Source organism: Oncorhynchus gorbuscha, linkage group LG07 (assembly GCF_021184085.1).
Source record: "Oncorhynchus gorbuscha isolate QuinsamMale2020 ecotype Even-year linkage group LG07, OgorEven_v1.0, whole genome shotgun sequence".
Classification (NCBI taxonomy): domain Eukaryota; kingdom Metazoa; phylum Chordata; class Actinopteri; order Salmoniformes; family Salmonidae; genus Oncorhynchus; species Oncorhynchus gorbuscha.
The window spans coordinates 8,497,367-8,523,647 of NC_060179.1; the positions used below are offsets into that span (position 1 = coordinate 8,497,367).

The window sequence follows — 26,281 nt, forward strand, 5'->3', positions numbered from 1 at the left end:
TCTTCTCTCTATCGTTCCGTTCCTGCTCCCAGCTGTTCCTATTCCCCTAATCAATCATTTAGTCTTCCCACACCTGTTCCCGATCCTTTCCCTGATTAGAGTCCCTATTTCTTCCTTTGTGTTCCGTTCCTGTCCTGTCGGTTCCTTGTCTAGAATTCACCGTGCTGTGTTTGTGTATCGCCCTGTTCGTGTTTTCTCAGATGCTGCGTGGTGAGCAGGTGTCTGAGTCTGTCTGGATGCCTTCCCGAGGCAACCTGCTGTTCACCTGCTGTTCAAGATCGTAAGTCTCCAGTTTGTCCTCGTCATTTCGAGTGAAAGTTGTGTTTTTTGTTTGTATTTACTTTACTGGATTAAAGACTCTGTTTTCGCCAAGTCGCTTTTGGGTCCTCTTTCACCTGCATGACACAAACAGGAAGCTGTTCTTCATGTTTAACCCCATGCATATTCTATAACCTCAAACAGGAAGCTGTTCTTCATGTTTAACTCCATGCATATTCTATAACCTCAAACAGGAAGCTGTTCTTCATGTTTAACCCCATGCATATTCTATAACCTCAAACAGGAAGCTGTTCTTCATGTTTAACCCCATGCATATTCTATAACCTCAAACAGGAAGCTGTTCTTCATGTTTAACTCCATGCATATTCTATAACCACAAACAGGAAGCTGTTCGTCACCTGTTTAACTCCATGCATATTCTATAACCTCAAACAGGAAGCTGTTCTTCACATGTTTAACTCCATGCATATTCTATAACCTCAAACAGGAAGCTGTTCTTCCCGTGTTTAACTCCATGCATATTCTATAACCTCAAACAGGAAGCTGTTCTTCATATTTAACTCCATGCATATTCTATAACCTCAAACAGGAAGCTGTTCTTCACGTGTTTAACTCCATGCATATTCTATAGTAGGCCCCTGTGTTGTGTACCATCATGTGACATGGCAAGATTTTATCCTGTATTGTAAGCCTTATTCCGAAATGAGAATTACACCAAAAAACATTCTCTGAAAATGTCTGAGGCCATCTGACAACAAAAAGAAAAAAGGGGGCAGTTTGATGAAAAAAAAAGTGAAAAAATCCAGGCATGTCACATGACTGTGCTAAACACAGAGTCCATAAGACATGTCAGCATGAGAGTTGCCTCAACGTTATGTATCGATACAATAGGCTATACCGTATACTTTCCAACATTTCTTTCCACCTGAGTTAGTGTTTCGGGACTCTGCAACACCCGACACATGCCCAGAGCACCTTACTGCAGAATAAACACGTTGATAGAATACACCCTTGTGTTATCAGATTTGGGGTCAATTCCATTTAAATTCGAGTCCATTCAGGTACACTGAAATTCCAATTATCTTCAATGCATTTCAAATAGGACAATTTGGAATTGGAATTTGGTTTACTTTATGAAATCGACTGGAATTGACCCCCGACTGTGTTGAATACAACCTAGAATACACCTTTGGATAACGAAAAATAGTAAACCTACCTTCCACCCCAATGTCCGGGTGTCTCTTCCTGCTCGAAGGGGAGTCTAATGAACACACACACTCCACACGTAAGCACATGCATATGTCATGTGCTAGGCCCAACGCTGTCCAGGAATAGCAGTGAAATTCCATCAGAAGCCTTTATAGTCTGCGTCTGAAATTACATCCTATTCCCTATTTAGTCCACTACTTTTGACAAGAATGGCACCCTATGCCCTACATAGTGCACTTATTTTGACCAGAATGGCACCCTATTCCCTACATAGTGCACTTCTTTTGACCAGAATGGCACCCTATTCGCTACATAGTGCACTACTTTTCACCTCATCCCTATAGGCAATTGAGTGACATTTCGGACCCAGATATATCTTACAAAAGGCTTCAGAGCTATATGGCTAACATTCAGATAGGGAAAGAAGAGTTTTGTAAGGCTTATATGCTCACCAACTTTGGTTAGAGCTTTAAATGTTGATGATGGTGAAGGCCATTTTAGGTGTGGCTGATGATGGTGAAGGCCATTTTAGGTGTGGCTGATGATGGTGAAGGCCATTTTAGGTGTGGCTGATGATGGTGAAGGCCATTTTAGGTGTGGCTGATGATGGTGAAGGCCATTTTAGGTGTGGCTGATGATGGTGAAGGCCATTTTAGGTGTGGCTGATGATGGTGAAGGCCATTTTAGGTGTGGCTGATGATGGTGAAGGCCATTTTAGGTGTGGCTGATGATGGTGAAGGCCATTTTAGGTGTGGCTGATGATGGTGAAGGCCATTTTAGGTGTGGCTGATGATGGTGAAGGCCATTTTAGGTGTGGCTGATGATGGTGAAGGCCATTTTAGGTGTGGCTGATGATGGTGAAGGCCATTTTAGGTGTGGCTGATGATGGTGAAGGCCATTTTAGGTGTGGCTGATGATGGTGAAGGCCATTTTAGGTGTGGCTGATGATGGTGAAGGCCATTTTAGATGTGGCTGATGATGGTGAAGGCCATTTTAGATGTGGCTGATGGTGAAGGCCATTTTAGGTGTGGCTGATGATGGTGAAGGCCATTTTAGGTGTGGCTGATGATGGTGAAGGCCATTTTAGGTGTGGCTGATGATGGTGAAGGCCATTTTAGGTGTGGCTGATGATGGTGAAGGCCATTTTAGGTGTGGCTGATGATGGTGAAGGCCATTTTAGGTGTGGCTGATGATGGTGAAGGCCATTTTAGATGTGGCTGATGATGGTGAAGGCCATTTTAGGTGTGGCTGATGATGGTGAAGGCCATTTTAGGTGTGGCTGATGATGGTGAAGGCCATTTTAGGTGTGGCTGATGATGGTGAAGGCCATTTTAGGTGTGGCTGATGATGGTGAAGGCCATTTTAGGTGTGGCTGATGATGGTGAAGGCCATTTTAGATGTGGCTGATGATGGTGAAGGCCATTTTAGGTGTGGCTGATGATGTTGAAGGCCATTTTAGATGTGGCTGATGATGGTGAAGGCCATTTTAGATGTGGCTGATGATGGTGAAGGCCATTTTAGGTGTGGCTGATGATGGTGAAGGCCATTTTAGATGTGGCTGATGATGGTGAAGGCCATTTTAGATGTGGCTGATGATGGTGAAGGCCATTTTAGGTGTGGCTGATGATGGTGAAGGCCATTTTAGGTGTGGCTGATGATGGTGAAGGCCATTTTAGGTGTGGCTGATGATGGTGAAGGCCATTTTAGGTGTGGCTGATGATGGTGAAGGCCATTTTAGGTGTGGCTGATGATGGTGAAGGCCATTTTAGGTGTGGCTGATGATGGTGAAGGCCATTTTAGGTGTGGCTGATGATGGTGAAGGCCATTTTAGATGTGGCTGATGATGGTGAAGGCCATTTTAGATGTGGCTGATGATGGTGAAGGCCATTTTAGATGTGGCTGATGATGGTGAAGGCCATTTTAGATGTGGCTGATGATGGTGAAGGCCATTTTAGGTGTGGCTGATGATGGTGAAGGCCATTTTAGATGTGGCTGATGATGGTGAAGGCCATTTTAGGTGTGGCTGATGATGGTGAAGGCCATTTTAGGTGTGGCTGATGATGGTGAAGGCCATTTTAGGTGTGGCTGATGATGGTGAAGGCCATTTTAGGTGTGGCTGATGATGGTGAAGGCCATTTTAGGTGTGGCTGATGATGGTGAAGGCCAGGTGTGGCTGATTTTAGTGTGGCTGATGATGGTGAAGGCCATTTTAGATGTGGCTGATGATGGTGAAGGCCATTTTAGGTGTGGCTGATGATGTTGAAGGCCATTTTAGATGTGGCTGATGATGGTGAAGGCCATTTTAGATGTGGCTGATGATGGTGAAGGCCATTTTAGGTGTGGCTGATGATGGTGAAGGCCATTTTAGATGTGGCTGATGATGGTGAAGGCCATTTTAGATGTGGCTGATGATGGTGAAGGCCATTTTAGGTGTGGCTGATGATGGTGAAGGCCATTTTAGGTGTGGCTGATGATGGTGAAGGCCATTTTAGGTGTGGCTGATGATGGTGAAGGCCATTTTAGGTGTGGCTGATGATGGTGAAGGCCATTTTAGGTGTGGCTGATGATGGTGAAGGCCATTTTAGGTGTGGCTGATGATGGTGAAGGCCATTTTGAAGGTGTGGCTGATGATGGTGAAGGCCATTTTAGATGTGGCCATTTTGATGATGGTGAAGGCCATTTTAGATGTGGCTGATGATGGTGAAGGCCATTTTAGATGTGGCTGATGATGGTGAAGGCCATTTTAGATGTGGCTGATGATGGTGAAGGCCATTTTAGATGTGGCTGATGATGGTGAAGGCCATTTTAGGTGTGGCTGATGATGGTGAAGGCCATTTTAGGTGTGGCTGATGATGGTGATGAGAAGGCCATTTTAGGTGTGGCTGATGATGGTGAAGGCCATTTTAGGTGTGGCTGATGATGGTGAAGGCCATTTTAGGTGTGGCTGATGATGGTGAAGGCCATTTTAGATGTGGCTGATGATGGTGAAGGCCATTTTAGGTGTGGCTGATGATGTTGAAGGCCATTTTAGATGTGGCTGATGATGGTGAAGGCCATTTTAGATGTGGCTGATGATGGTGAAGGTCATTTTAGGTGTGGCTGATGATGGTGAAGGCCATTTTAGATGTGGCTGATGATGGTGAAGGCCATTTTAGATGTGGCTGATGATGGTGAAGGCCATTTTAGTGTGGCTGATGATGGTGAAGGCCATTTTAGGTGTGGCTGATGATGGTGAAGGCCATTTTAGGTGTGGCTGATGATGGTGAAGGCCATTTTAGGTGGTGTGGCTGATGATGGTGAAGGCTGATGATGGTGAAGGCCATTTTAGGTGTGGCTGATGATGGTGAAGGCCATTTTAGGTGTGGCTGATGATGGTGAAGGCCATTTTAGATGTGGCTGATGATGGTGAAGGCCATTTTAGATGTGGCTGATGATGGTGAAGGCCATTTTAGATGTGGCTGATGATGGTGAAGGTGAAGGCCATTTTAGATGTGGCTGATGATGGTGAAGGCCATTTTAGATGTGGCTGATGATGGTGAAGGCCATTTTAGGTGTGGCTGATGATGGTGAAGGCCATTTTAGATGTGGCTGATGATGGTGAAGGCCATTTTAGGTGTGGCTGATGATGGTGAAGGCCATTTTAGGTGTGGCTGATGATGGTGAAGGCCATTTTAGATGTGGCTGATGATGGTGAAGGCCATTTTAGGTGTGGCTGATGATGGTGAAGGCCATTTTAGGTGTGGCTGATGATGGTGAAGGCCATTTTAGGTGTGGCTGATGATGGTGAAGGCCATTTTAGATGTGGATGATGGTGAAGGCCATTTTAGATGTGGCTGATGATGGTGAAGGCCATTTTAGGTGTGGCTGATGATGGTGAAGGCCATTTTAGGTGTGGCTGATGATGGTGAAGGCCATTTTAGGTGTGGCTGATGATGGTGAAGGCCATTTTAGGTGTGGCTGATGATGGTGAAGGCCATTTTAGGTGTGGCTGATGATGGTGAAAGGCCATTTTAGGTGTGGCTGATGATGGTGAAGGCCATTTTAGATGTGGCTGATGATGGTGAAGGCCATTTTAGATGTGGCTGATGATGGTGAAGGCCATTTTAGATGTGGCTGATGATGGTGAAGGCCATTTTAGATGTGGCTGATGATGGTGAAGGCCATTTTAGGTGTGGCTGATGATGGTGAAGGCCATTTTAGATGTGGCTGATGATGGTGAAGGCCATTTTAGATGTGGCTGATGATGGTGAAGGCCATTTTAGATGTGGCTGATGATGGTGAAGGCCATTTTAGATGTGGCTGATTTGAAGGCCATTTTAGATGTGGCTGATGATGGTGAAGGCCATTTTAGGTGTGGCTGATGATGGTGAAGGCCATTTTAGAGGTGTGGCTGATGATGGTGAAGGCCATTTTAGGTGTGGCTGATGATGGTGAAGGCCATTTTAGTGTGGCTGATGATGGTGAAGGCCATTTTAGGTGTGGCTGATGATGGTGAAGGCCATTTTGAAGGGTGTGGCTGATGATGGTGAAGGCCATTTTAGGTGTGGCTGATGATGGTGAAGGCCATTTTAGTGTGGCTGATGATGGTGAAGGCCATTTTAGATGTGGCTGATGATGGATGATGGTGAAGGCCATTTTGATGATGGTGAAGGCCATTTGAAGGCCATTTTAGATTTTGTGGCTGATGATGGTGAAGGCCATTTTAGGTGTGGCTGATGATGTTGAAGGCCATTTTAGATGTGGCTGATGATGGTGAAGGCCATTTTAGGTGTGGCTGATGATGTTGAAGGCCATTTTAGATGTGGCTGATGATGGTGAAGGCCATTTTAGGTGTGGCTGATGATGTTGAAGGCCATTTTAGATGTGGCTGATGATGGTGAAGGCCATTTTAGGTGTGGCTGATGATGTTGAAGGCCATTTTAGATGTGGCTGATGATGGTGAAGGCCATTTTAGATGTGGCTGATGATGGTTGATGCTTCATTTTGTTAACACATTATTTTACTCAGATAATGTCCAGTTGAGGTATTTGTCAAATTAACAAAAAACATTTTTGCCCTGTACTTTTGTCAATGGGTTTTCAGCAGGGTTATATTCCCATGCAATATAAGTGGGTGACCACACATCATGTAGTAACCAAAAAAGTGTTAAACAAATCTAAATAGAATAGAATCGTCAAAGTAGCCACCCTTTGCATTGATGACAGCTTTGCACACTCTTGGCATTCACTTGCATTTCGATTAACAGGTGTGCCTTGTTAAAAGTTTATTTGTGGAATTTCTTTCCTTCTTAATGCGTTTGAGGTAATCAGTTGTGTGGTGACAAGGTAGGGGTGGTATACAGAAGATAGTCCTATTTAGTAAAAGACCAAGTCCATATTATGTCAAGAACAGCTCAAGATAAGTAAAGAGAAACGACAGTCCGTCATTACTTTAAGACATGAAGGTCACTCAATTCGGAAATTTCAAAAACCATCACACAGTATGATGAAACTGGCTCTCATGAAGACTGCCACAGGAAAGGAAGAGACAGAGTTACCTCTGCTGCAGAGGATAAGTTCATTAGAGTTACCACCCTCAGATGTTGCAGCCCAAATCATTTCTTCACATAGTTAAAGTAACAGACTCATCTCAACATCAACTGTTCAGAGGAGACTGCGTGAATCAGGCCTTCATGGTCGAATTGCTGCAAAGAAACCACTACTAAAGGACACCAATAAGAAGAAGAGACTTGCTTGTGCCAAGAAACACAAGCAATGGACATTAGACCGGTGGAAATCTGTCCTTTGGTCTGATGAGTCCAAATTTGAGATTTTTGGTTCCAACCGCAGTGTCTTTGTAAAATGCAGAGTAGGTGAATAGATGATCTCCGAATGTGTGGTTCCCACTGTAAAGCAGGGAGAAGGAGGCGTGATGGTGTGGGGGTGCTTTGCTGGTGAAACAGTCAGTGATTTATTTAGAATTCAAGGCACACTTAACCAGCATTGCTACCACAGCATTCTGCAACGATATGCCATACCATTTGGTTTGCGCTTAGTGGAACTATCATTTGTTTTTCAACAGGACAATGACCCAACACACCTCCAGGCTGTGTAATGGCTATTTGACCAATAAGGAGAGTGATGGAGTGCTGCATCATATGACCTGGCCTCCACAATCACCCGACCTCAACCCAATTGAGATGGTTTTAGATTAGTTGGACAGCAGAGTGAAGGAAAAGCAGCCAACAAGGGCTCTGCATATGTGGGAACCCCTTCAAGACTGTTGGAAAAGCATTCCAGGTGAAGCTGGTTAAGAGAATGCCAAGAGAGTGCAAAGCTGTCATCAAGGAAAAGGGTGGCTACTTTGAAGAATCTCAAAAATAAATACATTTGGATTTGTTTAACACTTTTATGGTTACTACTACATGATTCCATTTGTGCTTTTTCATAGTTTTGATGTCTTCGCTATTATTCTACGTAGAATGTAGAAAATAGTAAAAATAAAGAAAATCCCTTGAATGAGTTGGTGTGTCTAAACTTTTGACTGGTACTGTATATATATTACAGTACAACAATGCTCATTTCAATGTTACGGTGCCACTTTCGACACATTTCAAACTTTCTCTGAATCATACTTGACAAGTCCAGGCTATGTAATCCTTCATCCCTATGACATATCTATCTACATCTACTGTCTCTGTCCCACCTTCTCTGTCGTCATGGTTTCCCTCTAACTTTCACATCAGAAAAAACTTGTCAGAGAGAAAATATGTAGACTTAATGTCATGTCCTTTTTTAAAATATGGCTACCATATTTAACAAATTAAGGTTTTGCTTATATCACTGTAAATGTAACTTGTTAAAATGCCAAAAATGTTTTAATTACCCACATAATGTTTACAGTGCTTAATGTCTCAAGTATTAATTCTCTAAGTAATATGTTGCTTAGAAATAAATACTCAGTGATAGTGAAAGGCAGGAGTCTCTGCTCTATGAAGCCAAATCACCACCCTGTACTCCAGCATGTTTGTGCCTTGTTTCTACAGGCTGTAGTTGTAATCCTTCTGGCTCAGACAGTGTTCACTGTAATGGCACAGGATTTTGTAAATGTAAGGCGGGAACTACAGGGGCAAAGTGTCGAGATTGTCTGCCAGGATATTTGTGGGACAATGGCTGCAAATGTAAGTAGAACCACACCCCTCTTGTTACTCTGCTCGGACCCCAACCAGTACCTCTCGCTATCTCTCTACTGTATCTCTACCTATATAGCTGTCCCTCTTCCTCTACCTCTATCTCTCTACTGTATCTCTACCTCTATCATTATCTCTCTAATGTATCTCTACCTCTATAGCTGTCCCTCTTCCTCTACCGCTATCTCTCTACTGCATTTCTACCTCTATCTCTGTCTCTACTGTATATCTACTTCTATCTCTGTCTCTCTACTGCATCTCTAGCTCTATCTATGTCTCTCTACTGTATATCTACTTCTATCTCTGTCTCTCTACTGCATCTCTACCTCTATCTCTGACTCTCTACTGTGTCTCTAGCTCTATCTCTGTCTCTCTACTGCATCTCTACCTCTATCTCTGACTCTCTACTGCATCTCTACTTCTATCTCTGTCTCTCTACTGCATCTCTACCTCTATCTCTGACTCTCTACTGCATCTCTACCTCTATCTCTGTCTCTACTGTATATCTACTTCTATCTCTGTCTCTACTGTATATCTACTTCTATCTCTGTCTCTACTGCATCTCTACCTCTATCTCTGACTCTCTACTGTGTCTCTAGCTCTATCTATGTCTCTCTACTGTATATCTACTTATATCTCTGTCTCTCTACTGCATCTCTACCTCTCTCTCTGTCTCTCTACTGCATCTCTAGCTCTATCTATGTCTCTCTACTGTATATCTACTTCTATCTCTGTCTCTCTACTGCATCTCTACCTCTATCTCTGACTCTCTACTGTGTCTCTAGCTCTATCTCTGTCTCTCTACTGCATCTCTACCTCTATCTCTGACTCTCTACTGCATCTCTACTTCTATATCTGTCTCTCTACTGCATATCTACCTCTATCTCTGACTCTCTACTGCATCTCTACCTCTATCCCTGTCTCTACTGTATATCTACTTCTATCTCTGTCTCTACTGTATATCTACTTCTATCTCTGTCTCTACTGCATCTCTACCTCTCTCTCTGTCTCTCTACTGCATCTCTAGCTCTATCTATGTCTCTCTACTGTATATCTACTTCTATCTCTGTCTCTCTACTGCATCTCTACCTCTATCTCTGACTCTCTACTGTGTCTCTAGCTCTATCTCTGTCTCTCTACTGCATCTCTACCTCTATCTCTGACTCTCTACTGCATCTCTACTTCTATATCTGTCTCTCTACTGCATATCTACCTCTATCTCTGACTCTCTACTGCATCTCTACCTCTATCCCTGTCTCTACTGTATATCTACTTCTATCTCTGTCTCTACTGTATATCTACTTCTATCTCTGTCTCTACTGCATCTCTACCTCTCTCTCTGTCTCTCTACTGCATCTCTAGCTCTATCTATGTCTCTCTACTGTATATCTACTTCTATCTCTGTCTCTCTACTGCATCTCTACCTCTATCTCTGACTCTCTACTGTGTCTCTAGCTCTATCTCTGTCTCTCTACTGCATCTCTACCTCTATCTCTGACTCTCTACTGCATCTCTACTTCTATATCTGTCTCTCTACTGCATATCTACCTCTATCTCTGACTCTCTACTGCATCTCTACCTCTATCCCTGTCTCTACTGTATATCTACTTCTATCTCTGTCTCTACTGTATATCTACTTCTATCTCTGTCTCTACTGCATCTCTACGTCTATCTCTGACTCTCTACTGTGTCTCTAGCTCTATCTATGTCTCTCTACTGTATATCTACTTATATCTCTGTCTCTCTACTGCATCTCTACCTCTCTCTGACTCTCTACTGTGTCTCTAGCTCTATCTATGTCTCTCTACTGTATATCTACTTATATCTCTGACTCTCTACTGCATCTCTACCTCTCTCTCTGACTCTCTACTGTGTCTCAGGCTCTATCGCTACCTCTTTCTCTCTCATTACCTACTTTCTCCTTTTTGTTGCCACTGCTTGGACTTGTAGGCATGTTCAGCTTGAATTGTCCCCACTAATGCGGGGAGTAGACCTATGGATTTAACCCTGACTAACATTGACTAACCAGAAATGAGCTGTTTTTCAATTATTCACCCCGAATTTAAGACTCAAGGTTGTGCCGCTTTAACTGCAGAGATTTAGACCTAAAACATTTTCTCTCGGTTTCCACTGTTCGATGCTTTGAAATCAGTTATTCAGCTGAGCTGAAACCTAGAACACAACAGATGAGCTAATATTGACTGGCTGTAGCATGACAGGGACTGCAGGGTAGCTGTTTGAGCAGCCATCTCTCTCTCTCCACCATCGCAGTCTGCTTTACCCTCATGTCCAGATAATGCTGACCAATGCCAGCGTGTAGCTACTCCAGTGTTCAAGTGCCAGTGTGTTGTCCCAACAGTTTCTATTTACAGGCAGCATTATCATTATCATTATCATTAAGTAGAGAAGGGATATCCATAGGTCAGTGTATTATTCTACTAGCATAGAGTGCCTGATACAGTCAATGTGGGTTTGCTGATCCACAGGTGCCATCAAACAGGTCAACCTCTCACTGGATGTTTAGACTTTTTCACCATAACCAACAGGATACCTTTTAACCAATAGGATACCTTTTGGGCAGCGCTTGTTTGACGCTGAAATGCCAATGGAGAGTCTGTATCATTCTTAAATGGTTAATGAAGACAGTCTATTAGAGTGTGACTGGCATCATTTCCACCATCACAATCACACATGCATTGTGGGTAGCAGAATGATGGTGCCAGAGGGGATGGCTGCCTGCTTATCGGCTCTTAACCAACCATGCAAATTTGATCGTTTTTTTCACGTTGTTCATAACTTGTTTTGTACATAATGTTGCTGCTACCGTCTCTAGTGGCGGAAAAGAGCTTCTGGACATCAGAACTGTGATCACTCACCTCAGATTAGACGAAGAGTTTTCCTTCAATGAGCCGGACGGGAGGGAGATACTACAGACACCCGACCAGGCCCAGATCCCCGTCATTCGCTAGAAAAGGAAACTGAGATTTTGCGGAAAAAGATCAGGGTGCCTTGTGAGGATCAGGTGGCGAGTGGCTAATCTACCCTTGGCTTCCGTCCTGCTACCTAATGTTCAATCGCTGGAAAATAAATGGGACAAACTGAAAACACATATCCTACCGACGGGACATTACAAACTGTGATATCTTATGTTTCACCGAGTTGTGGCTGAACAGCGACATTAAGAACATACAGCTGGTGGGTTATACCCTCCATCAGCAGGATAGAACAGCAGCCTCTGGTAAGATACTGGGTGGGAGCCTATGCATATACGTAAACAACAGCTGGTGCATGATATCTAAGGAAGTCTCAAGGTTTTGCTCACCTGAGGTAGAATATCTCATGATAAGCTGTAGACCACACTATCTACCTAGAGAGTTTTCATCTGTATTTGTCCTAGCTGTCTTCATACCACCACAGACCGAATATGGCACTAAAACTGCACTCAATGAGCTGTATACAGCCATAAGAAAACAGGAAAACGCTCATCCAGAGGCGGTGCTCCTATTGGCCAGGAACTTTAATGCAGGGAAACTTAGTTTTACCAAATTTCTATCAGCATGTTAAATGTGCAACCAGAGGAAAACAGAGTCTACCTTTATTCCAGACATAGAGACGTGTACAAAACTCTCCCTTGCCCTCCATTTGGCAAATCTGACCATAATTCTATCCTCCTGATTCCTGCTTACAAGCAAAAATTTAAGCAGGAAGCACCAGTGACTCGGTCTATGAAAAAAGCGGTCAGATGAAGCAGATTCTGAACTACAGAACTGTTTTGCTACAGACTGGAACATGTTTCTGGATTCTTCCGATGGCACTGAGGAGTACACCACATCAGTCACTGGCTTTATCAATAAGTGCATCAAGGACGTTGTCTCCAGAGTGACTGTACGTACATACCCTAACCAGAAGCCATGGGTTACAGGTAACATTCGCACTGAGCTAAAGGCTAGAGCTGTGCTTTCAGGGAGAGGTACTTATAAGAAATCCTGATATGCCCTCCGATGAACCATCAAATAGGGAAAGTCAATACAGTACTAAGATTGAATCGTACTACACCGGCTCTGATGCTCGTCGGATGTGGCAGGGCCTTTAAACCATTACAGACTACAAAGGGAAGCACAGCCGAGTGCTGCCCAGTGGCATGAGCCTGCTGTTCCGGACAACTGTGTGGTCACTCTCTCTGCAGCCGATGTGAGGAAGACCTTTAAACAGGTCAACGTTCACAAGGCCGCAGGGCCAGAAGGATTACCAGGACGTGTGCTCTGAGCATGCACTGACCAACTGGCAGGTGTCTTCACTGACATTTCAACCTCTCCCTGTCTGAGTCTGTAATACCAACATGTTTCAAGCAGACCACCATAGTCCCTGTGCCCAAAGAACACTAAGGTAACCGGCCTAAATAACTACCGACCAGTAGCACTCACATCATTAACCATTAATTGCTTTGAAAGGCTGGTATGGTTCACATCAACACCGTTATCCCAGAAACCCAAGACCCACTCCAATGTGCATACCGTACCAACAGATCAATTGATGATGCAATCTCTTTTTCACTCCACACTGTCCTTTCCCATCTGGACAAAAGGAACAACTATGTGAGGATTGCTATTCATTGACTACAGCTCAGCGATCAACACCATAGTGCCCTCAAAGCTCATCACTAAGCTAAAGACCCTGGGACTAAATACCTCCGTCTGCAACTGGATTCTGGACTTCCTGTCGGGCCGCCTCCAGGTGGCAAGGGAAGGTAACAGCACATCCGCCACACTGATTCTCAACACGAGTGCCCCTCAGAGGTGCATTCTCAGTCCCCTCCTGTACTCCCTGTTCACTCATGACTGCACGGCCAGGTACGACTCCAACACCATCATTAAATTTGCAGATGACACAACAGTGGTAGGCCTGATCACCGACAACAGGGGAGGAGGTCAGAGACCTGACCTTGTGGTGCAAAGACAACAACCTCTCCCTCAACGTGATCAAGACAAAGATGATTGTGGACTACAGGAAAAGGAGGACCGAGCACGCCCCAATTCTCCTCGACGGGGCTGTAGTGGAGCAGGTTGAGAGCTTCAGGTTGTTTGGCGTCCACATCACCAACAAACTATCATTGTCCAAACACACAAAGACAGTCGTGAAGAGGACACGACAAAACCTATTCCCCCTCAGGAGACTGAAAATATTTGGCATTGGTCCTGCATGGGTCCTCAGATCCTCAAAAAGTTTTACAGCTGCACCATCGAGAGCATCCTGACTGGTTGCATCAATGACTGGTATGGCAACTGCTCGGCCTCCAACCACAAGGCACTACAGAGGGTAGTGCGTATAGGCCCAGTACATCATCAGGACCAAGCTTCCTGCCATCCAGTACATCTATACCAGGCAGTGTCAGAGGAAGGCCCAAAAAATTGTCAAACTCCAGTCACCATAGTCATAGACTGTTCTTTCTGCTACCTCACTACAAGCAGTACCGGAGCACCAAGTCTAGGTCCAAGAAGTTTCTAAATAGCTTCTTCCCTGAACAGCTAATCAAGTGGCCACCCAGACTATTTGCATTGCACCCCCCTCTTCTACGCTGCTGCTACTCTCTTTTATTATTTATTCATAGTCACTTGAATAACTCTACCTATGTACATATTACTCTATGTACATATTACCTCCATTACCTCGACTAACCGGTGCCCCGGCACATTGACTCTGTACCGGTACCCCCTGTATAACTATTGTTATTTACTGCTGCTCTTTAATTATTTGTTATTCTTATCTCTTACTTTTTTTGTTGTTGTTATTTTCTTAAAACTGCATTGTTGGTTAAGGGCTTAATAATAAGCATTTCACTGTAAGGTCTACTAGACCTGTTGTATTCAGCATTTCACTGTAAGGTCTACTAGACCTGTTGTATTCAGCATTTCACTGTAAGGTCTACTACACCTGTTGTATTCAGCATTTCACTGTAAGGTCTACTAGACCTGTTGTATTCAGCATTTCACTGTAAGGTCTACTACACCTGTTGTATTCGACGCACGTGACAAACAATGCTCTTTCTATCTGCTCAGTGAAACCAGTCTATCCAGGCTAGCTAGGAGGTTGTCTTAGTGAGAATGGTCTTTGTATCTGCTCAGTGAAACCAGTCTATCCAGGCTAGCTAGGAGGTTGTCTTAGTGAGAATGGTCTTTGTATCTGCTCAGTGAAACCAGTCTATCCAGGCTAGCTAGGAGGTTGTCTTAATGACACTGTTCTTTCTATCTGCTCAGTGAAACCAGTCTATCCAGGCTAGCTAGGAGGTTGTCTTAGTGAGAATGGTCTTTGTATCTGCTCAGTGAAACCAGTCTATCCAGGCTAGCTAGGAGGTTGTCTTAATGACAATGTTCTTTCTATCTGCTCAGTGAAACCAGTCTATCCAGGCTAGCTAGGAGGTTGTCTTGGTGAGAATGGTCTTTCTATCTGCTCAGTGAAACCAGTCTATCCAGGCTAGCTAGGAGGTTGTCTTAGTGAGAATGGTCTTTCTATCTGCTCAGTGAAACCAGTCTATCCAGGCTAGCTAGGAGGTTGTCTTAATGAGAATGTTCTTTGTATCTCCTCAGTGAAACCAGTCTATCCAGGCTAGCTAGGAGGTTGTCTTAGTGAGAATGTTCTTTCTATCTGCTCAGTGAAACCAGTCTATCCAGGCTAGCTAGGAGGTTGTCGTAATGAGAATGTTCTTTCTATCTGCTCAGTGAAACCAGTCTATCCAGGCTAGCTAGGAGGTTGTCTTAGTGAGAATGGTCTTTGTATCTGCTCAGTGAAACCAGTCTATCCACACTAGCTAGACACACGTCAACGGTTCAAGCACAATAATTATACATAGCTGGAGGGAAGTAAGGTTTTAGAAAAACTGTCTTTGACACTGTATATGTGCAATCATGCATTTGAAAAACATATATACTTCAGCTTTATTTAACCAGGTAGGCTAGTTGAGAACAAGTTCTCATTTACAACTGTGACCTGGCCAAGATAAAGCAAAGCAGTGCGACAAAAACAACAACACAGAGTTACACATGGGATAAACAAGCGTACAACACAATAGAAAATCTGTATACAGTGTGTGCAAATGAAGTAAGGAGGTAAGTCAATAAATAGGCCATAGTGGAGAAGTAATTACAATTTAGAAATTAACACTGGAGTTATAGATGTTACAGATGAGGATGTGCAAGTAGACATACTGTTGTACAAAAGAGCAGAAAAAAAATACAGTATATGGGGATGAGGTATTTGTATGGGCTATTTACAGATGGGCTGTGTACAGTGATTATTGTAGATTGTCAATGAACAAATGGAGATGCTTATCATTATGGTTGATGACTATGTGTCACGAGGCTATACAATTTCAAACACTGTAAAAGCTTTATATATAAACCTACATTACCAAACAATATGGCCCATTATAAATGAGTCCTCACCTACATTAATTAATGTAGACCTATATCTGTTTTCCCTCAGATTTCACTTAATTCTACCTACCTCATAGGATCATCTCAGTCTGCTGGCAGACTGGCAAACGCAATTAAAACTACAATCTCTGTTCAAATAGAGCCCGTTCTCAAAGAGGCACACCTAACTCATTGGTTTCCTTCTCTAAATATTATCCCTCATATTGAAGACAAAAACCAATACATCTCACAGTTTATTCTCTGCACAGCGTCTGTTTACACATATGGGATGGTGAACGTGAGAGATTGGAAGGAACAGGGCCGGTAAGATTGCCACCCCTGTTCTTCAACAGTCTACTATCTTCACTTTAGAACACCTTATATAGTCTGACATGGGGCTATTTTCAACCATGCATTGTCCTTGGCCACAATATGCTTGAATGTTTTTGTCATATTAATCCTCAAGATGAAAAAGGGCCCTAGATTGTAGTAGCTGTGCCCTCCGCTGGAAAAAAAAGCTTTAGAAGATTATAGAGGTATTGTAAGAACTGTACCCTTCACTTACTGCAGCCTACCTTAGCTCCAACCGCTAAAGTTAGGCTGTGAGCAGCGGGCCAAAATGAAGGTGGTGTGTGTCGTGTGTCCGGAAGGTCACATCTCCTGGGCTCTGCAACATGGCTAGGGCATCAGGGAACAGTAACTCTCCTGCAAGTGGAATACAATTTTTCTAAATCTCTCAACACCAGACGGTAGAGACTGAGAATCATTTCAGCCTCTTTTGGTCTGACTAATGCAGTCTTTAGACAGAAGCGGATTTTTATTTTATTTTTTATATATACTAATCATACTTCATTAACATTTTTGAAGTATATTTAAAATGATCTAAATTGGATCAATTTTAAATACATTTAATGCATTTAATGACAATTTTATTAGCATATTAAGTCTATTAAACACAAAGTATCTAATTTCGGAAACTTCTTCTGTACTTAAGTATAATCTTATATAATAGATAATGAGAAAAACAAAAATACTTTGAATACACCTTAAGTACCTTTTCTGTGTATTTCTCATAAATTGGAAAATAATTTTCTTTACAAAAAAACAGTATTTATCATTTGTTTCAAGTATACTTTTACAAAGACACGTCTAGTCATTAACCACATTAGCTATTGTAACTACCATGTAAAGGTTAGCTTGATTGACCAAGGCATCTTCTCAGCCAATGTTATCATGCTACAAAGCAGTTGTGGCTGGAGCAGAACTGTGCACCATTGGCATTCCAGCATTGTAGTTGTTCACATTACAGATAACAAATTAACATTTAATAAAATGTGAAATATGGCATTTGTAATTAAAAGTACACTACATTACATTTATATTTAAGTCATTTAGCAGACGCTCTTATCCAGAGCGACTTACAAATTGGTGCATTCACCTTATGGCATCCAGTGGAACAGTCACTTTACAATAGTGCATCTAAATCTTAAAGGGGGGGGGGTGAGAAGGATTACTTATCCTATCCTAGGTATTCCTTAAAGAGGTGGGGTTTCAGGTGTCTCCGGAAGGTGGTGATTGACTCCGCTGTCCTGGCGTCGTGAGGGAGTTTGTTCCACCATTGGGGGGGCCAGAGCAGCGAACAGGTTTGACTGGGCTGAGCGGGAACTGTACTCCCTCAGTGGTAGGGAGGCGAGCAGGCCAGAGGTGGATGAACGCAGTGCCCTTGTTTGGGTGTAGGGCCTGATCAGAGCCTGGAGGTACTGAGGTGCCGTTCCCCTCACAGCTCCGTAGGCAAGCACCATGGTCTTGTAGCGGATGCGAGCTTCAACTGGAAGCCAGTGGAGAGAGCGGAGGAGCGGGGTGACGTGGGAGAACTTGGGAAGGTTGAACACCAGACGGGCTGCGGCATTCTGGATGAGTTGTAGGGGTTTAATGGCACAGGCAGGGAGCCCAGCCAACAGCGAGTTGCAGTAATCCAGACGGGATATGACAAGTGCCTGGATTAGGACCTGCGCCGCTTCCTGTGTGAGGCAGGGTCGTACTCTGCGGATGTTGTAGAGCATGAACCTACAGGAACGGGCCACCGCCTTGATGTTAGTTGAGAACGACAGGGTGTTGTCCAGGATCATGCCAAGGTTCTTAGCGCTCTGGGAGGAGGACACAATGGAGTTGTTAACCGTGATGGCGAGATCATGGAACGGGCAGTCCTTCCCCGGGAGGAAGAGCAGCTCCGTCTTGCCGAGGTTCAGCTTGAGGTGGTGATCCGTCATCCACACTGATATGTCTGCCAGACATGCAGAGATGCGATTCGCCACCTGGTCATCAGAAGGGGGAAAGGAGAAGATTAATTGTGTGTCGTCTGCATAGCAATGATAGGAGAGACCATGTGAGGTTATGACAGAGCCAAGTGACTTGGTGTATAGCGAGAATAGGAGAGGGCCTAGAACAGAGCCCTGGGGGACACCAGTGGTGAGAGCGCGTGGTGAGGAGACAGATTCTCGCCACGCCACCTGGTAGGAGCGACCTGTCAGGTAGGACGCAATCCAAGCGTGGGCCGCGCCGGAGATGCCCAACTCGGAGAGGGTGGAGAGGAGGATCTGATGGTTCACAGTATCGAAGGCAGCCGATAGGTCTAGAAGGATGAGAGCAGAGGAGAGAGAGTTAGTTTTAGCAGTGCGGAGCGCCTCCGTGATACAGAGAAGAGCAGTCTCAGTTGAATGACTAGTCTTGAAACCTGACTGATTTGGATCAAGAAGGTCATTCAGAGAGAGATAGCGGGAGAGCTGGCCAAGGACGGCACGTTCAAGAGTTTTGGAGAGAAAAGAAAGAAGGGATACTGGTCTGTAGTTGTTGACATCGGAGGGATCGAGTGTAGGTTTTTTCAGAAGGGGTGCAACTCTCGCTCTCTTGAAGACGGAAGGGACGTAGCCAGCGGTCAGGGATGAGTTGATGAGCGAGGTGAGGTAAGGGAGAAGGTCTCTGGAAATGGTCTGGAGAAGAGAGGAGGGGATAGGGTCAAGCGGGCAGGTTGTTGGGCGGCCGGCCGCCACAAGACGCGAGATTTCATCTGGAGAGAGAGGGGAGAAAGAGGTCAGAGCACAGGGTAGGGCAGTGTGAGCAGAACCAGCGGTGTCGTTTGACTTAGCAAACGAGGATCGGATGTCGTCGACCTTCTTTCCAAAATGGTTGACGAAGTCATCTGCAGAGAGGGAGGAGGGGGGGGGGGAGGATTCAGGAGGGAGGAGAAGGTGGCAAAGAGCTTCCTAGGGTTAGAGGCAGATGTTTGGAATTTAGAGTGGTAGAAAGTGGCTTTAGCAGCAGAGACAGAGGAGGAAAATGTAGAGAGGAGGAAGTGAAAGGATGCCAGGTCCGCAGGGAGGCGAGTTTTCCTCCATTTCCGCTCGGCTGCCCGGAGCCCTGTTCTGTGAGCTCGCAATGAGTCGTCGAGCCACGGAGAGGGAGGGGGAGGACCGAACCGGCCTGGAGGATAGGGGACATAGAGAGTCAAAGGATGCAGAAAGGGAGGAGAGGAGGGTTGAGGAGGCAGAATCAGGAGATAGGTTGGAGAAGGTTTGAGCAGAGGGAAGAGATGATAGGATGGAAGAGGAGAGAGTAGCGGGGGAGAGAGAGCGAAGGTTGGGACAGCGCGATACCATCCGAGTAGGGGCAGTGTGGGAGGTGTTGGATGAGAGCGAGAGGGAAAAGGATACAACATTATTTAGTTTGAAAATGAACATCAAAACATTTGCAAAAGCTGAATATGTGGAATAATATCATATTAGTAATCGTTAGTAATCGTAATCGTTATAAGTGTAATATTTATTATTATAACTTTCTCTTCTGAACAGGAATTCAGAAATTATTTCTCAACTCATTATTGGACACTACAGGTTTTCATATCCCTTGGATTTATTCACATCTTGTAGTTACAAAGCGGAATTAAAATGTATTTAATTGTTTTTTTTTTGCTCATCAATCTACATAAAATACTCAAAGTGGAAGATTTTAAATTATTACTATTATTATTATTTTAAGATTGATAGGAATTAAATAACTAAAATATAGTCATTGCGTAAGTTTTCAGCTCCTTGCTAGAAACACCGTTGGCAGAGATTACAGCAGTGAGTCCTCTTGGGTAAGTCTCTTTACACACCTGGATTGTGCAATTTTATGTAGCCCGTTAGCCCATAATTCTTCAAGCTCTGAAAAGATGTTGGTGCTGCTGGCTACACAGCAGTTTTAAAATCATAACATAGATTTTCAAACATATTTAAGTCAAAACTGTAACTTGGCCACTCAGGAACATTTACTGTTTTCTTGGTAAGACACTCCAGTTATATTTGCCGTTTGTGTTATTGTCCTGATTAAAGGTGAACTCTCCCAGTGTCTGTTATAAATCAGACTGAAGAAGGTTTTTCTCTAGGATTTTGCCTGTGCTAAGCTCCATACCGTTTCTTTTTATCCGGAAAAACTCCCCATTATTTGCCATTGTCATTCATACCCATACCATGATGCAGCCATCACCATGCTTGAAAATAAGGCGGTAGTTACTCAGTGATGTGTTGTGTTGGATTTTCCCCAAACATACGGCTTTTAATTTAGAACATTGTTTTTTTTGCAGTATTAATTTAGTGCAGAGTTGTTTACAATATGGATGCTGTGCATATGTCATGTAAATCATTACTGTGGAGTCACTACAATATTGTTGATCCATCCTCAGTTTTCTCCCATCACAGCCATTGAATTCTGTACCTGATTAAACATCACCATCGGCCTCATGGTGACATCCCTGAGCCGTTTCCTTCCTGTCAGCTCAGTTCAGAAGGACGACTGTATCTTTCATGTGTCTGGGTGGTTTAATACATCATCCACAGCGTAATTATTAACTTGACCATGAGATATTCAATGTCTTTTATGAGGCTTTCTGGTCTTTGAAGTTGAATCTGTGCTTGAAATTCAATACTTGACTGAGGGACCTTACAGATGTTGTATGTAAATAAGTTTTAGTCACGAAAAAAATATATAAAAAATGATCCATGTAAAATATAGGAATTGCATTTGTCTAGGGCCTAGGTCTCACCAAAATGCCTTGCTTGTAGATAGAGAATGAATATGCACACACCGTCCTCTTGTCAGGGTAAAACCAATATGGCCCCCGTTTGCTAAATGATCCTATTTTTGAAAAGGGCAATGGGAGATTCAAATGTATGGACAAAACAAAAGGTTGATGTGTAATTAATATAGTCTTGTTCATGTCATGATACCGTCAGAGGCTCTAGGGGTAAAACATGTATTTTTAATTAAATCACTTGATTGACCCTCAACGGGGAACGCACATCCCATTAACAGGTTGCTCTTCCTGCACATTTCCCTGATAGCATTTCTCTGATAGAGACAGAGCAGATGATAAAACATAAATGAATCTGTGCCATCATTGTCAGGTGTCAAATTGGCTGTTAATATCAATATTAATATTCCATATGATGATTTCCTTGGTAACATTGCATTAATAGTCTCATTTGCATTGTAAAGGGGAAACCATATTCTTGGGCTGGATGACGAACACAAACTGATGGTTGGATTCTGGAACTTGTAGTCTTTTGACAGGGTGTCCATAAACACTCTATTGTGTTGCACATACTATTACATACAGTGTTATTACTGTATCACATATAGCCTTTAAAGAGGTTGTCATAAAATCAGAAGGTATTACCTGCAGCTGTGGATATGATGTGAGAGAAGACTGCTTGGTGTCTGTCATTCTTGTGATATTTGCTTTTTTTCCACATTGTATTCCACTTTCATGAAGAGCTCAATGAGCTCCGGCTATCTCTTGTTGTGCGACGTTGAGGTGGTTTGGCCCTAGCCTGCTCGTATAACACTGTTTATTTGTCTCACCCCATCCGTTGTTTTTGTTTTGTGCTGGGCTGCGTTAGTTGGTTTGTTTGCCTGCAGCTTGCTTGACAGCTTGGCTCCGTTGGGAATAGACTGGCCTTGGTGTCCCCGGCTCTAAATATACCACTTCCCACCTAACTCTCAACTCAACTCATCTAAAGTCAGTTCAGTGTTTTGGAAAAGGCCCGGGGGGCTGTGGGGAAACTTCATGCAGAGCTGCGATTCGTTACATGGTATAGATCCGTGGTCTGGCGCCGCAAAATGACGCACAGGGAATGGCTCCTTCACCATTCTGCTAATGAATGTAGTGGAAATGATAAAAGGAACATGTTCCGATTGGAATGGCTCCTTCACCATTCTGCTAATGAATGTAGTGGAAATGATAAAAGGAACATGTTCCGATTGGAATGGCTCCTTCACCATTCTGCTAATGAATGTAGTGGAAATGATAAAAGGAACATGTTCCGATTGGAATGGCTCCTTCACCATTCTGCTAATGAATGTAGTGGCAATGATAAAAGGAACATGTTCCGATTGGAATGGCCAATTAGAGAACGACACAAAAGAACTCTGTCCGGGTCTCAACTTACTGTTGGCAGTTAGAATAGTATAATACACAAGGTGGCATTTCCAAATTTGGTTGTTACATTAGTAGTTTTTCTCTTGTTATGTCAGTCCCTGACAGTCACTTAATCAGCCATGTCAGTTAACGATTTTTCAATTGGTAAGTTAAGTCTCGCCAGCAATCTAAGCTTTTAATAATTACGGCCGGATACCGATCGGAAAAACAGTGCGCAGGGCCCTAACCTCCAGGGGGCCCCAATTGATTTTGTTAGTCACTCCCACTCCGATATCATATTATCATGGCATAAGTCATGGCAAAATGTATGCAATAGCTGGAAATTAGCTTTAAAACAGAAAATATTCTCTCTGCCCCATGCTGGAAAACTGAAAATAAAAGTTAGTAGAAGTAGAAGCTTGTAGAATTGTATGAAATGTTTTATAAAATTCCAAAATATTCTCTACGCCTCATAGTAAAATGTGTGGAATTGTAGGAAATTAACTTTATTTATTTATCATTTTTTTCCTCTGCAGTCAATACAATGTGGGGAGACCTCCGACCAAATCTCACTTAAGGCCCCCAAAATGCTAGGGCCGGCCCTGGCTACTGGTATAATGCATTTAGTTAAGAGATTTATGTAGTTTAACTGCACAAATGGATCGATTGCAGAAGTCAGTTGATTGCATGTGTGGGTATGCAGACCCCGTGAGCCACTGCAGCCCCTCATGTTGTGGCCCCCACTCCCATCAAATTTGCCCGTCCATGCTCTATCCATTACAGAATGAAATGACCTGTTTTGGAATGGGAATAAGAAAATGATTGTTGCTAGTTGTGTATCTTCCATATAGTGCTGAAAGACCAGGCATCCATTTTGACCGGCACAACAAGAAAACTTTCATTCACTACAGCAGGAAGAGAAATGGGCAAGACAACATGTTTGACACAATCTTGTTGGAAATAAAACTGCTACCTTACTGCAATGCATCATGGTCTGGCATTGTGACAATTGTGAAAACAACATGGTGTTAATACATGTCTGGTTTTATAGATTATGGTCTTCTCCCATCCTTATCCTGCCTGTCCTCTGAACTGTGGTCTTCTCCCATCCTTATCCTGCCTGTCCTCTGAACTGTGGTCTTCTCCCATCCTTATCCTGCCTGTCCTCTGAACTGTGGTCTTCTCCCATCCTTATCCTGCCTGTCCTCTGAACTGTGGTCTTCTCCCATCCTTATCCTGCCTGTCTTCTGAACTGTAGTCTTCTCCCATCCTTATCCTGCCTGTCCTCTGAACTGTGGTCTTCTCCCATCCTTATCCTGCCTGTCTTCTGAACTGTGGTCTTCTCCCATCCTTATCCTGCCTGTCTTCTGAACTGTGGTCTTCTCCCATCCTTATCCTGCCTGTCCTCTGAACTGTGGTCTTCTCCCATCCTTATCCTGCCTGTCCTCTGAACTGTGGTCTTCTCCCATCCTTATCTTGCCTGTCCTCTGAACTGTGGTCTTCTCCCATCCTTATCCTGTCTGTCCTCTGAACTGTGGTCTTCTCCCATCCTTATCCTGCCTGTCCTCTGAACTGTGGTCTTCTACCATCCTTATCCTGCCTGTCCTCTGAACTGTGGTCTTCTCCCATCCTTATCCTGCCTGTCCTCTGAACTGTGGTCTTCTCCCATCCTTATCCTGCCTGTCCTCTGAACTGTGGTCTTCTCCCATCCTTATCCTGCCTGTCCTCTGAACTGTGGTCTTCTCCCATCCTTATCCTGCCTGTCCTCTGAACTGTGGTCTTCTCCCATCCTTATCCTGCCTGTCCTCTGAACTGTGGTCTTCTCCCATCCTTATCCTGCCTGTCCTCTGAACTGTGGTCTTCTCCCATCCTTATCCTGCCTGTCCTCTGAACTGTGGTCTTCTCCCATCCTTATCCTGCCTGTCCTCTGAACTGTGGTCTTCTCCCATCCTTATCCTGCCTGTCCTCTGAACTGTGGGAATCAGATGGTTTTACATTTAGTTGAAAAAAAATATTTTACAGTCTCTAGTACTGTTTTAGTTTGCTGTATTTCAGTTCAGTCTTTCTACAGTTAAAATGACACGTTGTTGTTTTTTCGTTTTTTTACTAACCAGTATAAATTACTGACGTCTATGAATTGTATCACTGGTAATTCTGAATGTAATAAATACATGTTATTGATGATTGATCTGCAAAGTCCTGAAAATGCTTAATTCAACTTAATGCTGTTAGCTTGAGTTTTTGCAGTGCCTAGACCATGAGATGAAAATCAGCTCAGATCACAGGACTTTTTTTATATCAACATAACAGTCAGAGTAGTGAGCAGTGCACCGTCTGCTTCTCCAGGTGTGTGTGTTTGTATATATATATATATATAAATGTGAGTCAAACATTTCTCTCCTTTTCACTCCCAGCCCGAGTGTGTGACAACGAGCTCCTGCGCTGTCAGAACGGTGGTGTGTGTCTGAACAACCTGCGATGCCAGTGTACCCCGGCCTACACGGGCCTGCTGTGTGAGGAGCCCCGCTGTGAGTCGGAGCTGGGGAGCTGTGGTGGACCCAACTCGGGTCAAGCCGCCCTCTCGCCTACATCGCTCCCCACCCTGCTGCTGCTGGGCTGGATGCTGCTCAGAGGGGCCTCCTACTGACCCTGGCCTACTCTGCTCTGAGAACCATAGACCTACTGTCTATTCTGAACTGGTGGAGCGTACTGCCCAATAATCAACTACAACAACAACCAGAACTACAACTGCAACCAGAACTACAACACCCATGAGTTTATTCTACTCTACTGTAATGTACTGTACGAGCTGTCCACCAGACAGAGCAAGGACACACACTGTCTGTAAGGAAATGTGCCAGAATGAACACACAACTTTAGATTTAAGGAAATAAAATAAAGCATATATAAAAATTAGAGTAAATACCAGATATTTAAAAAAAGAGTTTAACTGGAGCATTTGCTTCATAAAAAGTCAAACCAGTCCGACAACGGAGACCAGTGACCTAAGCCATACCAGAGACATTTCCCCCTTACTGTCAAAAGGTGGGACTGGGGATGACAGACACTTTACTCACTTCCTCTCTTATCGCCACGGCAACAGCAGCTGTGAACCAATCAGCGGCAGCAAGCTCTAGATAGCAAGGCCAGCAGCTGCTAGCTGCCCCTGTTCCCAGGGGTTTGATGCTAGCTGCACTGAACTGCTTCTGGGCTGAACTGACTGGCTAACTGACTGGCTAACTGACTACATAAAACTGTCCCTACCCATGCTGATTTGAAAAATACATTAAAAAAAGAGAAATTGAGCTGGAGGAAAAATAATAAAATAAAAAAGGAAATATAAGCATTCTTTGCTGTCAGTATATTGTGGATATAAGGTAATCCATCCAGACTGCCACACATCTTACCCAAGTCTATCTCTCTCTCTCCTTTTCTAAGTCTGTCCCTCTCTCTGTCTCTCTCTCTCTATTTATCTTTCTGTCCTCCTGTTCCTACTTCTCTATCTCCCTATATTTCTCGGCTGTCCCCCTCCCTCCCTCCAGCCCTATCCAGCCCCTCGCTCTTACCCAGCCTCTTCTTCCGTTCCTACCCAGCCCCTCCATCCAGTCCTATCCAGCCCCTCCCTCCAGTCCTACCCAGCCCCTCCATCCAGTCCCATCCAGCCCCTCCCTCCAGTCCTACCCAGCCCCTCCCTACAGTCCTACCCAGCCCTTCCATCCAGTCCTATCCAGCCCCTCCATCCAGTCCTATCCAGCCCCTCCA

At 43.9% G+C, this 26,281-nt stretch overlaps 1 protein-coding gene across 3 annotated transcripts in view; it reads left to right on the top strand.

The window, feature by feature from the left end:
- LOC124039461 (netrin-G1-like) overlaps positions 1-25,902 on the top strand; it is a 325,096-nt gene extending 299,194 nt beyond the window's left edge. For all 3 annotated transcript variants that reach the window (XM_046355452.1, XM_046355455.1, XM_046355453.1), the window contains one exon: positions 24,934-25,902. In XM_046355452.1, the coding sequence (XP_046211408.1) occupies positions 24,934-25,166 (233 nt within the window). In that variant the 3' untranslated portion in view covers positions 25,167-25,902. The remainder of the gene's footprint in view (positions 1-24,933) is intronic.
- The last annotated feature ends 379 nt before the right edge of the window (positions 25,903-26,281 follow it).